Genomic DNA, 14,821 nt, shown 5'->3' on the forward strand with positions numbered 1-14,821 from the left:
AAACAACTGAACTATCCCAAAATGTGATATATCCCTAAAATAGAAGACTACTCAACAATAAAAGTTAACAAACTACTGATACACAAAAAGAATCATAGATGAGTCTCAAAATAATTACACTGAGCCAGATAAAAAAGTGTACATATTGATTATATTCATATATAAAAGTGCAGAAAATGCTAACAATTCATAGTGATAAAAACCAGATTAGTGATTGCCTCAGTACCAGGATAAAGGGAAGTGCTAAGGGAGGGGGAGATTACAAAGGCGAATGAGAAAATATTTGGAGGTGACTGATTCATTTTCTTAACTACAAATTCATTTTCTTAACTACATGATGATTTCAAGGGTAGATACATTTTTCAAAACTAATCAAATAGTATAATTTAAATACACAGCTCATAATCCTTCAATGTGTACATTAATAAAGCTATATTTTAAAAGGGCAACTACAAGGGGAATTTTTTAAATGGGAGGATACTACTAACTGCATTCAATTCCAAGTACCCTAAATATCTGTTTAATTTTACAAATCATTAGGTTAAATGCAGTTGCTTCTTGCTTAAATGAAGATATTTTTCAAGTTTGTTACACCAACTAGCAACTGAAGCCAGATACTCTATGAAGGAAAAATTGGGCAAACCATTAAATTGAATTAGCTTAGTTGGACATTGAATGATCTCTCGCTCTAAGTTCCAAACATTTTGTTCCAAGCACATAATCTCAATTATATCTATAAAATCTCTTTACAACCTATGCTGAAATATTCATTTTTCCCTAATTTTCAAAAACACATTTGCTCTTTACAAATGACAGTAATAACTGTACCAATATTGGTATCATCTTGATGTGCTTGTGCCAACGTTTTCAGCTCTGTGAGGTCCCTTTCCAATGATTCCATTCATAGGATCTGTATTTTAAAATCAATTATTTAGGAATGTTTTTCTTTTTGTTGGTTTCTTTTTCAATAGTATCTCTTAAGGGAGTTGAGGGAAATTGGAAGGGGAGGAGAACCATGAGAGACTATGGACACAGAAAAACAACCTGAGGGTTTTGAAGGGGCGGGTGGTGGGAGGTTGGGGGAACCAGGTGGTGTGTATTGGGGAGGGCACGTATTGCATGGAGCACTGGGTGTGTTGCAAAAACAATGAATACTGTTACACTGAAAAGAAATAAAAAATAATAATAAATAAATATAAAAAATAGTATCTCAAATTTATAAACATAAGAAATTAAAAGATATAACCACAATTCTTCTTTTTTTTTGCTGATCTGTTCCTATTTTTCATTTTATTTTATTTAAATTCAATTAATTAACATATACTGTATTAATAGTTTCAGGGTACAGTTCAGTGATTCATCAGTTGCATATAACACCCAGCGCTCATTACATCAAGTGCCTTCCTTAATGCCCATCACCCAGTTACACCATTCCCCCACCCACCTCCCTTCCAGCAACCCTCACTTTGTTTCCTATAGTTAAGAGTCTCTTATAGTTTGTCTCCTCTCTGGTTTCATCTTTTATTTTTCCTGTCCTTCACCCATGGTCCTCTGTTTTGTTTCTTAAATTCCACATATGAGTGAAATCATATAACTGTCTTTCTCTAACTTATTTCACTCCCTTAAGACTCTCTAGCTCCATCTACATTATTGTAAATAGTAAGATTGCATTTTTTGATGGCTGAGCAATATTCCAGTGTGTGTGTATGTGTATGTATATGTATCACATCTTCTTTATCCATTCATCTGTCCATGGACATCTGGGCTCTTTCCATAGTTTGGCTATTGTGGACATTGCTGCTATAAACATTGGGGTGCAGGTGCCCCTTTGGATCACTATGTTTGTACCCTATATCTAGCAGTGCAAATTCTGGGTCTTAAATTATCTCTATTTTTAACTTTTTGAGGAACCTCCATACTCTTTTCCAGAGAGGTCGTACCAGCTTGCATTCCCACCAGCAGTGTAAGAGGGTTCCCCTTTCTCCACATCCTTGCCAACATTTGTTGTTTCCTGACTTGATATAACCACATTTCTTTTTTTTTAAGTGGTTATATCAAGATTTTATTTATATATTTATTTATCTATCTATCTATCAGAGACAGAGCGTACTAGCAGGTGGAGTGGCAGGCAGAGGGAGAAGCAAAACAAGGAGCCTGATGTGGGACTTGATCCCAGGATCCCAGGATCATGGCCTGAGCAGAAGGCAGACACTTAACCAACTGAGCCACCCAGGCATCCCCATAACCACATTTCTTAAGTGATTATTTCCTCTTCACTATTTAACCAACAGCTGTATAGATATTCTGATCTATTTATTTTAAAAGTGAAAATCCAGGTAGTAGAAATCATATTTTGTTAAGTTATAAACTGTCATTCTCACTCATCTTCAGTCCTTTATTCTCTTCCCACCCTCTTTAGAATTTGCCACTTCTGGCACATACCCCATACACAAAGGCACAGTCAATAGATTTCCATTAAAAAGGTAAAAGGAAAGCTTATTACTTAGTAATGTTTGATAGTCCCAAAATAAAATTAAGAGATATAAATACCTGCTTAAAAAAAGGTGCTAACAGAGTGCCACTTTAATAAAAAAAATTAAATATATAAATATATGTAATATCTGGTATTAATTTTTTTATTTTAAAAACAATTGCTTAGACAGTATTATGCTAAGTGAAATAAGTCAGTCAGACAAAGATAAATACTGCATGGTTTCACTCATATGTGGAGTTTAAGGAACAAAACAAATGAGCAAAGGTTAAAATAGAAAGAGGCCAGCCAAGAAACGGACTCTTGAGAGAACAAACTGAGGGCTGCTGGAGGGGAAGAGGGGGATGAGTTAAATATGTGTTGGTGATTAAGGCGTGCACTTGTTCTAATGAGCACCAGGTGCTGTATATAAATGTTGAATCACTCAAGTTGTGTACTTGAAATTAATATTGCATTGTATTTGACTAACTGGAATTTAAGTAAAAACTAAAAAATACTTGCTTTGAAAAAATATATAAAAATAAAAAGACTTAAGGTTTGGTGAGGGAGGAGAAGTGAAAGGAAAGTAAAAAAGAAGATAAAGCAGCAGCTTAGACTGAAGATCCATATAGCCCAGGGCATGGAAAATACGTGTCCAATAAACATTTGTTGAATAAATACATAAATTAGCAAGTCCGATTTCCCTGCCATCTAATCATCTACCTCTACTTTAGTTTACTAGCATCACACCCATCTTATGGCTTTTTATTTTCTCCTGAGCAGCAAAAAGTGAAGTTTGAGATTCCTTCGAATCTTAGAGACGTACTATGGTCAATTAAGCTATTTTGGTTAGTAAATTTAAGAAATACAGAACTTATACACATAATAAAAAAGGATTTGATCAAGGATAATACTGTTTAGTTAAAAATAAAATCCTGGGTACAGTCAGTCAAGCATCCCACAGACTATTTGTTTTGGCTCAGGGTGTAATCTCAGGGTCATGAGATCGAGCCTTGCATCAGGCTCCGGCTCAGTGTGGAGTCTATTTGAGACTATCTCTCCCTCTCCCTCTGCCAGTCCTCCCCCCAACTCCCACCTCTGCATGCTTGCTGTCTCTATCTCTAAAAAAAAATAAATAAAATCTTAATAAATAATAAATAAATAAATAAAATCCCAGTTAGTTGCTTTCAAGTCCATTGTGGGAAGTGCCATCATTTTAGACATGATAAGGTTTATGTATACCAACCAGAGACTTATCATCATGAATCTGCAGTATGTATGGACTATAAAATATAGAAATTTACTACATTTTCATGTATATAAAGTAACTAATTACCCAAATAGGTAAGTATGCCATGGAAAATACATTTTGCAGGTATATTTAAACAAATTACTGAATGATGAAGTAAAAATAATTAAATTTTCCAATAACATAAACTGGTATTTTTGACATGCTTAAAAGGTTTTAGCCATTTCCGCTCTTAAACTTTCCTCTGAAGCTGTATAAATACTATAATTTCAGCAAGTCCCTTTCCCATAGCTAATACAAAGATAGTATTTGGCTCAGCATCTATCTAAATTATCACAGACTTTGAATTTTCACAAGATATGACACACATGTTAGAACTATGTTCGAATTGCATCATGAAGCCCCAAGGTTTAGATGCTCACTTACCTCGTACTTTAAAATATCTCACATGGTTTGCCACAGCCTCCGTCACACTTTCACCTGGACAGGTTTTCACACCATTAGGAAACAGAATAGATCGCCTTCTTCTCAGCAACCACTGTTTCTCAGTTTCTCTGTGGTCCAGAGGTAGTTTCCTTTCAGTAGAAGGAGAAGTGTCTGTGGATTCTGAGTCAGTCAGGAAAAAAGAAACTGCACTCTTGGGTTCTTGGATATCTTCTAAAGACATGTAGGTTTGTGCTACAGAGTGAAAGCATACACAAGTCTTCTGATAATGAACAAAGATACAGTATGAAAGGTAACAAATAAAAACTGACTTTTGTGCCATATTTCAACTTTAAAGTCATGATCAGACTAAGACATGCATGCCTCAAGAGTGGAGGAGTGAGCTGTCAATTTTTTCTCCAAATAACTCCTACTCCTTTATTTCAGGATTCTTGGTTATTGAAATAACTATATATCCAATTACGACACAAGAAATAAGAGGAAGTAAGTCTGAAGTAGAAATTACTAAAGAAAAAAAACAAAATTACTGGAGAGATTTTAAAAGTTTAAATGAAGCAATAACAAAGACTAAAATAATAGCATTTGATTCAACTTCTTACAACAGTTGTATCAAATAATGTTATTTTTAAAGAGATTATAATACAAATATAAGGAAAAAATATATAGATTTTTAAATACCTGTTAATGATGTAAGGTTTCCTTCTATCACGACAAATATCAAAATACCCAGAGAAATCTTCCCAAAATGAGGAAACATAATCATTTGGGGCAAAATCAAAGGAATGAGAAGAAACCAAAATCCTTAACTTGAACACCTGAAAAGACTTGAAACTTCCAGTAACAAATTATTATAGGAAGGTCTAACATTTAAGAGTTTATATCTGAGAACTGACAAACATTCCAAAACCATTATAAATTAGCTAAATAAAAATGGTGTCCTTTCAAAATACCTGTCACTTCTTTCCTGAAATAACCAGCACAGCTATGAAAGCAGAAGAGATAAGCTAATTAGAACAGATGGGGAGAGACAATTTCTTTATTCTAATCTACCCAGCTAAGCTCTTTACGGCTCTTTCTTTGCCTTTAACAAGGAGTCCGCTTAAAAATACTCAAAAATACACATATGATTCATGGAGTTTTACAATTTTTATGAATCTAGTGGTTGAACCTGACAGATTCACAAGTTCTCTGGGTTCTTCTAGGGTCTATGATTTGTTTTGTTTTGTTTTTTAAGATTCATTTATTTATTTATTTATTTTGAGAAAGAGAGAGAGTGAGGTGGGTGGAGGCAAAGGGAGAGAGAGTCTTGAGCAGAACTCCATGCTGAATGCAGAGCCCAACTCGGGGCTTGATCTTACAACCCTGAGCTCACAACCTGAGCCAAAACTAAGAGTCAGAAGTTCAACCAACTGCGACACTCAGGTGCCCCTAGGACTTATGATATGTAAGCAAAAGATTTATAAGCCCAAACTGACTATACCTATCTACTTCAGAAATACAGAGCTAGGTACAAAACTAACTCTAGCTAGTTTTCCTGGAGCTATTTCTTTTTGGCATAGTTAGTATCATGCAAATTTCTCTCCTTGATAAAAAATTTGAAAATCAGGGATGCCTGGGTGGCTGAGTCGGTTGTGTCTGCCTTCAGCCCAGGTCATGATCCCAGGGTCCTAAGACGGAGTCCCACATCATGCTCCTTGCTCAGAAGATAGCCAGCTTCTCCCTCTGCCTGCTGCTCCCTTTGCTTGTGTTCTCTCTGACAAGTAAATAAAATCTATTTTTAAAAAAAGAAATTTGAAAATCTTTGGTTATAACCGCTTAATGTCTTCTTCTGTATTTATAAAATGGCATAGGAATAGTAAACCTAACCCATGATAGGCTATTGTGAGGATTAAGTTAGTAAATACACAGAAAATGCTTAGAATAGTGCCTGATACATACTAAGCATACAATAAAAATGATAGCCACACGATAACTCTGTTGCTTAGTTAGCTACTAAACATGAGGCCCGGTGTGTTTATGTACATGAGGAACTCCTAGCCAAGAAAGGATATCTTTTACCACAATAGGACCAGATAAAATTCTTTGTATTAGGACAGTTGTTTTTATCAAATAAACCTAGTAGAAAGCAATTAAATTCGTCAAAGTCCCTGGGAAAGCTAGGATTTACTATCAAATAGCACTGGATTTACATCTTATGTCATGTACCTCTAGTGAAGTTCTCTGGGGGGAAAAAAACTGGTAAAGATCTAAAGCACATTTCTCTTGAGAATCCTAAAGTAGTCCTGACCCCAATTTCTTCAGCCCCCAAAAGGGATGCACTCAGTTGTAAGAGAAGAGACCAGCTGGGTGAGTGTAGACCATACCAGCATAAGGAAGCCTGATAACCACAAAAGCCTGTCTTTTAATGGCCTCTAGGCAAAGTTTCCAAATTTCTCCAAGGACAAGTTCAGTTACAAGAGACTCTGTAGGAGGAAGGAAAAAGCATATGTTTTCCAATACCATTTTATATACTTCTGGTCAAGCAGGCTTTCAAAGTATGCATGTCTACACACAGTTCTCCCAGACCAGGCATAGTTCAACAATTAGAGGTCATTTTCACAATTAAAAAAAAAAATTGAATACAAATGACATTTTACATTTATTTTAGCCCAGTACATTTCTAAAGAAACACTAGTGAAAAGAAAGCAAACCCAAGATAATTTGCTATGAAGAAAAGGCTTAAGCTTGGTGTTAAGCCAAAAGCAATTACAGCATAAGTGAATAATTTTATATGATTAAAAAGTAGGTGATACTGGAAAGATGAGGACAGCACATAGAGGAGTGCCTGGGTGGCTCAGTGGGTTAAAGCCTCTGCCTTCAGCTCGGGTCATGATCCCAGGGTCCTGGGATCGAGCCCCGCATCGGGCTCTCTGCTCAGCAGGGAGCCTGCTTCCTCCGTTCTCTCTCTCTGCCTGCCTCTCTGCCTACCTGTGATCTGTCTGTCAAATAAATAAATAAAATCTTTAAAAAAAAAAAAAAGAGGCATTAAACTTTTTCTAAGTCTTACTTAGATAGGAGTCAAACAAACAAACAAACAAACAAACAAACAAAAAAGCTACTACTTTTTTTATCCCAAGAGTTGTAAACTAAAAACAGTATTATCTTCTCTGGAAAGACTTTCCCTGTCCAGTGACAACCCACTTACTATCTTTCTACCACTTCTCACTAACACACACACACACAAACACACATACACAACTAGGATGAACTCTCTCCTGAGCTCCCAAGAAAGTCTATTACAGTTTTTACCAGGAATATTAAGACTATTCATATGTCCATTTCTCCCACTAGACTATAAATGACTCAAGAACAAAAGCTGCGCTTCATTTTTTTGTACCTAGCAAATTGCCTACTAATAGATGCTCTAAAAATGTTTCCTGAATGAACAAATTAACTATATGCCTGTTAAAAAAGAAAGAAAAATTAATCTAAGCATCAGTTATATGATATGAACTGGAAATCATAAATTTGAAAATTTATTTCTAAGAATGGCTCATGTTTCTTAAGAAAAGAATATTACACCTTGATTTAATGAATTGGAAACATGTTTAATATAAAATGTTGATATTCAATGCATCATTTCCACATGAATTTAGGAAAATGAATTTTAAACAATCTTCAAAACATGATAAAGGACAGTGGTACCTTTGAAAAACATACAAACAAAAAGTTAAGAAGTCACAAGAAGATGTATTACACACTTGCTTTCCCAAAATTAGATGTATGAAATAATTAATAGTCTTTTTAAAAAGTCCCCTCCCATATACACACAAGTTGGGAATGAAAACATGTAATTATAACCATCTTTATAAGAAATCTCCAAAAGACAAATATCTTTAACAATATAATGATGGTGACAAGATTAACAAAAACTCAAAAACACTGAGGCTTAACTGACAAATTCAAATTCACATGATTTTGAAATAAAATGTTCCAACTTTTAGCTTTATCTTAAATTGCCTTTGCTTCACTGCTTTATACACAGTTAACAATATAAATCCAAGAAATGCTTAAAACAGAAGATCAAAATAACTCTTAGAAAACATGTTTCTTATCTGAGAAAATACAGTATCATTGCCCTTCAAAATTTTCCTGATAACATCAAAAGCTTGTGAAGTCTTTAATCATGTAATACTACCATCATCACATGAATTCAAAACTGTTACCTGAACATTTAATAAAAACTTAAGCTCCATGGGGATCATAGGTTTCTAAAAACTACAATTTAAAAATATAAAAGCAATTCTAGCAATCTGGCTTTGCAGATGAGTACTGGGTAAACAGAGTTATAAAATTATATATTTAGTTCTAACAATTAATAAATAAGATTTTGAGGGTATTTTTAATTAAAGTTATGGGGACACCAATTTTATCTTCTACACTTACAGAAACTGTATACATACATTCTAAGATATCAGAATAGGATAGAAGTCAATATTGATAAAGCTATATCTCATATAAACTAATTGAGCTACATATGTAATTTTTACAAATCTGTTTTGGACAGTTAAAATTTTTTTGTTCCAAATTTCATTCTGAATGAATGAACTAAATTCTCAGATCCCCACATATGACATCAAAAGAAAAAGAGAACATATAACAATTTACAGCAGAGTAACGGTTCCATTTAGCAACTGAGAAAAATAAGCTGCGCTTTGAAAGAGTCCATTTTTATCATCTTCCTAACATCGTGTCTTCTTTTACACTATACAGAAGGGATGCCGTAAATGGCATTTTCTGAAGCCTTAATACTAAATTCTTCTTTAAAAAAATACACAGTATTCATACTGCATGCTTCAGCTGCAAAGAAGAGAATTACAATATAATGTGACTTGTCAACAAACTTGACAAGCACTGGGGCTGGCACCAGGGAGGACCTAACTCCCCTCAACTCCCAGTTATATGGAAGTACAGATCACATAGTTTTATTATCTACAAAAACATTCCCACATTTACATATGCTATTGCATAATCAGAAACATTTAATCAGAAAAATATCAAATATTTATGAAATTTTAATTTCTATCTAATAAGTTTATCTATACCACCCCCATTTTCCACTGCATCTATGAGATCTCAACAATCTAATAATATATCTTATATATTTTAGATACTGTTCAATGACTTATAAAACTACCACAAGTTATTTTCTTCTCTGTGAGCTGACTAACACAAATGCTGATAAGCGGCTTTCCAGTAATCTTATAGAACATCTGTGTCATGTTTGTACAGATTAACTAGCTACTGCTGCCCTTCTGTTGCTGTAAATGAAGTTTCAAAATGAGCTCTCGAATATCTTCCCGTTTGGTCTTTATTACATGACGAGGAAACCATTTCTCCAAATGAATTGGAAGTTCAAAATTAACAATAGGATCCTAATGAAAGAAAAGAAAGAATGCAATCACTTTAGCAGTACAATTCAAATTTGTTTTTATTTTATTTTACAAGAAATGAGAAATTGCTAGCTTTTTAAAATAACGGCTTTAGGGGCACCTGGGTGACTCAGTGGGTTGGGCCTTAGGTCATGATCTCAGGGTCTGGGATCGAGCTCCACATCGGGCTCTGCTCGGCGGGGAGCTTACTTCCCCCCCCACTCTGCCTGCCTCTCTGCCTACTTATGATCTCTGTCTGTCAAATAAATAAATAATTAAAAAATAATAATAATAATGGCTTTGCTGAGATATAATTCATATAATATATAATTCACCTAAACCTATGTATTACCATTCCTCCCCAACTATATGAACAGTTCTAACTGTATACTATAATCCTTATGTGCTAAAAGTGCATTCAGTACTAGTCAAAAATACTCTACTCCTATACCCATTTTCATAACACCACACCAAAAAATGGGGCTGGCTGCCAGGACAACCAATAATGCAATTAGAGGGCTAGAACTTCCAGTCTCAACCCCCCGGCCTACAGATAGTGGAGAGGGGCTTCACAAATAACGTTGGTAATGACTAAAGTAATGAGTGGACAGTTTAAAAAGCAAACAGTGATTCCTTGCTTTTAAAATTTCTTCCTTAATACAGCTACTTATAGTATCACTGATGAGCTAGAAAGTTTAACACTCGTGCTTATTATTGTATTTATCTAGCTTGTGGTTTTCTGAGCTTCTTGAGTATATGGGTCTTCTATTTTTTAAAAAGATTTTATTTATTTATTTGAGAGAGAGAATGAGTGCTTGCACAGAAGGAGAGTGAGGGGGAGTGTGAGGGGGAGAAGCAGACCTCCTGCTGAGCAAGGAGCCTGTCGCAGGACTCAATCCCAGGACCTGAAATCATGACCTGAGCAGAAGGCAGACGCTTAACCGACTGAGCCACCCAGGTGCCCCAATATATGGGCCTTTTAGCTTTGAAATTTTTTCTTCAAATTTTTGTCTGCCTTTCTCTCTCTCCCAACCTAATCCTTCTGGAACTCTAATTACATGTAAATTATACTTTTTGACCTGTGTCACACTTGTCTCTTATATTCTGTTCTTTATGTTCTTTTTTTTTTCTCTTTGAAATATAGTGGAATTCCTTCAATTGCCCTTTTTTTTTTCAAGTTCTAATCCTGTCTTCTGCTGCATCCAAGTCTGCTACTAAACCCAACTAATAAGTTCATTTTACTTTTTTTTCTAAGTTTTTATTTATATTCCCCTTAGTTAACATACAGTGTAATATTAGTTTCAGGTGCAGGATTTAGTGATTCATCACAGAAATGCCAGTAAGTTCTTAATTTCAGATATATTATTATGCATTTTCAGCTCTAGAATATCCACTTGATTTTTTAGTAGATTCCATCTCTACTCATTTTGTTCATCTTTGACTGTTTTCTCTAACATATTATTCAAACCATTTTAAAATTCTTTTTCTGTTAAATAACTCCAATATCTGGATTATATGTGGTTTAATTATGTTCTTTCTTACCGTAATATTTTCTTGCTCACCCAGTAATTTGTGATTATATCCTACTAATTGTGAATAAAAAATTTATTTACACCTTTACATACCTTAAAAAAGCTCTCCACATATTGCAGTAAATATACTCCACAATCACTGCTATTATCTTGTTTAGGAACTTTAGGGCATAGGTCCACCATGTTTGTTTTGCTGAATTCACGATGAGTTTTCCGTTTAACTTCCCATTCTACCTCTAAATACCTTGAATCATCAAAAAGTAGAGTGATTCTAGTAGAAATCCCTTTACTATTACTATTTAACACAAAGATAGAAAAACATTTGCTGCCAGATGTGTTGCCTCAAGTCAAATTTCCAAATTTAACAGTACAAGTGTTTTAAGGCTTTAAGTGTTACTACTTAAAATCATCTGAGTTTCAGACTAAAATCTAGACTTTTTTCAACAACTCAACTTCATAACTCATATACATAAACTCATTTATATTATGTAGTAAACTGATAAATTATTTTAAAACTTTAGTTGGTAGCTATTTCCAGATCCTATAGTAAATTACAAAATTATACACACACACACATGCACACAAGCAATAAAAATATGAAAAAGTTATTTTTTCTAAAATGATACTTTTGATAATCACTAATATCTGCAATGCTCCTTTGTAAAATTACACTTTTTGTTCAGTTATGAATACAAATTCTGAATTTTCTTTCAATATATACAAGTTAATATTTGAGAAATATTAATACTTGAATATTAACATACATGGGGATATATATAATTGATTATATTTGTAGACTTCATCTAAATACGTAGTAAAATATAATTTGCGGCATAGTTTTTTCAGTAATTCTTACAGTAACTTCAAAATTATTGAGATTTTAGGTAACAGAATGAGGGTAAAATTGTCATTACTTACTCTCGTAAATTCTGAACTGTGTTTTGTATAGAAGCAGCTTTCAAGGAATCTAGTATGAGAATGCATGGCCTATGAAAAGCAAAAGAAGAAATCAAGGTGTACATACCTGCATATGGAATAAATTTAAATATCTGAAAAAACTATTATTACAGCATGTACCTACCTTTTACACATTTTCTTTGGTACTGATGGATTTGTCTCGGTACTCTGAAATAATAGGAATTTTTATGACTTTACAATTAAAACCAACTTGAATAAATTGTTACTCTTTAAAATGTTTGAAATACTCTGAAATTCAAATTTCAAGTAAGAGCTCTTTTCATCATCTAAAGTGAGCCAACGTCATTTTTTCAGAAATTCACTGATTTATGTTCTTATACTGGTGAGAGTATCTTATATATACACTTTTACATGTGGCCTCAAGAAGTTATAGCACTTTACCATAGCCTAAAAACAACCTAGAATTCTAACTACTTCTATTCAGAGTCATCATCTTAAGCAAAGATAAACAAGTTAATTTAACCTACTCTTACCTACATTTTCTAACTCAACATATGCTGTTGGTGGAGACAAATTTGAGAAACAACAGATCAAACTTCAAGCAGATTTCTTTAATGAAAAACTTCTCAGTACCTTTATTATTCTAATGTAACAGTGAATCTTTGAGAGGACTAAGACACAGGATTTACCCAACCTAACTGACCTTATAATCCTTTTATCATAATCTGCATCTTAGAACAAGTGTTCCCAGGAACCTAATTTGGAAGCCTGTTTCTTTCTTCTTCTTCTTTTTTAAGATTTTATTTATTTATTTGAGGGAGACAGAGAGACTGTGGGGAGGTGAGGGGAAAAGGAAGGGCTTGATCCCAGCACCCTGGGATTGTGACCAGAGCCGAAGGTAGATACTTAACCAACTGAGCCACCCAGCCACTCCTGGGAAGCCTGTTTCTATAAGCAAGAAGAAACTTCCCTATCATGTCACTGTTACAGCAGAAAAGGAAACTTTATTTCTTCTGCCCACCCTATACCAGTAAGGGTAAAGAAATAAGCCTATGCCAGGATGGCAAGGCTGCTGCTCTCTGTACCTACCAAAAAAAAAAAAAAATCACTAGGTGGTTACTTTGGTCAATTAAGACACCAAAACTAAACCATGCATGCCAGTCTGGAGGACTATAAAAGAAAAGTTAACAAAACACAAAAATGTGGAGCCTAAACAACATACAACTAAACAACCAATGGGACAACAAAGCAATCAAAGAGGAAATTAAAAAAATACATGGAGACAAATGAAAATGAAAACAAAACAGTCCAAAATCTTTGGGATGCTACAAAAAGATCCAACAAAGCCCAAAGCTAGAAGGAAAGAAATAATAAAGATCAGGGTGGAAATTAGTTAAATTAAAACTAAAAAGAAAAACAACAGAAAAGATTAATGAAACCAAGAGCTGGGTCTTTGAAAATATAAACAAAATAATAAACCTTTACCCAGATTCATCAAGAAAAAAGAAAGACAACTCAAATAAAATCAGAAATGAAAGATGAGAAGTAACAACACCCAATTAATATGAAGGATTATGAAAACTTACATGCCAATAAATTGGAAAACCTACAAGAAATGAATGAATTCCCAGAAAGACACAATCTTCCGATACTGAATCAGAAATAAATAGAAAATCTGAACAGACCAATTACTAGTAATGAAACTAAATCAGTAATCAAAAAACAATCAAAAAGTTGATGACCAGATAGATTCACAGATGATTCTACCGAACATTTAAAGAAGAGTTAGGGGCGCCTGGATGGTTTGGTCAGTTAAACAATCAACTCTTGGTTTCAGCACAGGTCATGATCACAAGATCATGAGATCGAGCCCCACATTGGGTTCTGCACTCAGTGTGGAGTCTGCTTATCCTTCTCCTTCTGCTCCTCTCCCTGCTTGCTCTCTTTCTCAAAAATAAATAATTAAAAAAAATAAAGAAGAGTTAGTATCTATTCTCCTCAAACTATCCCAAAAAAATAGAAGGAAAGCTTCCAAACTCATTCTATGAGGCTAGCATTCCTCTGATTCTGAAACCAAAGACACCACAAAAAAAGAAAACTACTAGCCAATATCTCTGATGAATACAGATGCAAAAATCATCAACAAAATACTAACAAACTGAATTTCACACTACATTAAAAGAATCATTCACCTCAATTAAGTGGGATTTATTCCAGGTATGCAAGGATGGTTCAGTATCCACAAATCAACCAAGGTAACACATCCCTCTAACAAATTAAAGGATAAAAACCATATGATCATCTTAATAGATGTGGAAAAAGCACTGGACAAAATTCAACATCCACTCATGGTGAACACTTCATGATGAACACTTTCAACAAAGTGGGCTTAGAGGGAACATAGCTCAACAACATCATAAAGTTCATGTATGACGGCCCATAGCTAATATCATACTTATGGGGAAACACTAAAAGCTTCTCCTCTAAGACCAGCAACAAAGATGCCCATTCTCACCACTTTTATTCAACGTAGTACTGGAAGTCCAACAATCAGACAAGAAGAGAAATAAAAAGCAACCAAACTGGTAAGGTAGAAGTAAAACTGTCACTATATGCAGATGACACACTATATATAGAAAACTGTTAAGACTGTACCAAAAAACTATTAGAATTCATAAATGAAAAGAGTAAAGTTGCAGGATACAAAATTAATATACAGAAATTGGTGCATTTCTATACACTAATATCAAAATAGCAGAAATAGAAACTAAGAACACAACCCATTTATAATTATACC

The 14,821-nt window shown here is 34.2% G+C and overlaps 2 protein-coding genes across 2 annotated transcripts in view; both read right to left on the bottom strand.

Annotated features, from left to right (window-relative positions):
- The window catches only part of IMPG2 (interphotoreceptor matrix proteoglycan 2), a gene marked incomplete at both ends in the record, with an annotated part of 83,875 nt that extends 78,949 nt beyond the window's left edge, over positions 1 to 4,926 (bottom strand). Inside the window, 2 exons of the mRNA XM_080819000.1 lie at positions 4,146 to 4,397; positions 4,842 to 4,926. Coding sequence (XP_080675126.1) covers positions 4,146 to 4,397; positions 4,842 to 4,926 — 337 coding nt within the window. The remainder of the gene's footprint in view (positions 1 to 4,145; positions 4,398 to 4,841) is intronic.
- A 2,803-nt stretch (positions 4,927 to 7,729) lies between these two features.
- Positions 7,730 to 14,821, bottom strand: part of SENP7 (SUMO specific peptidase 7) — a 164,019-nt gene continuing 156,927 nt past the window's right edge. Inside the window, exons 21-24 of the mRNA XM_080799916.1 lie at positions 12,188 to 12,231; positions 12,025 to 12,093; positions 11,200 to 11,350; positions 7,730 to 9,577 (exon numbers count right to left, since the gene is read on the bottom strand). Coding sequence (XP_080656042.1) covers positions 9,440 to 9,577; positions 11,200 to 11,350; positions 12,025 to 12,093; positions 12,188 to 12,231 — 402 coding nt within the window. The 3' untranslated portion in view covers positions 7,730 to 9,439. The remainder of the gene's footprint in view (positions 9,578 to 11,199; positions 11,351 to 12,024; positions 12,094 to 12,187; positions 12,232 to 14,821) is intronic.

This window comes from Martes martes, assembly GCF_963455335.1.
Source record: "Martes martes genome assembly, chromosome: 1".
Classification (NCBI taxonomy): domain Eukaryota; kingdom Metazoa; phylum Chordata; class Mammalia; order Carnivora; family Mustelidae; genus Martes; species Martes martes.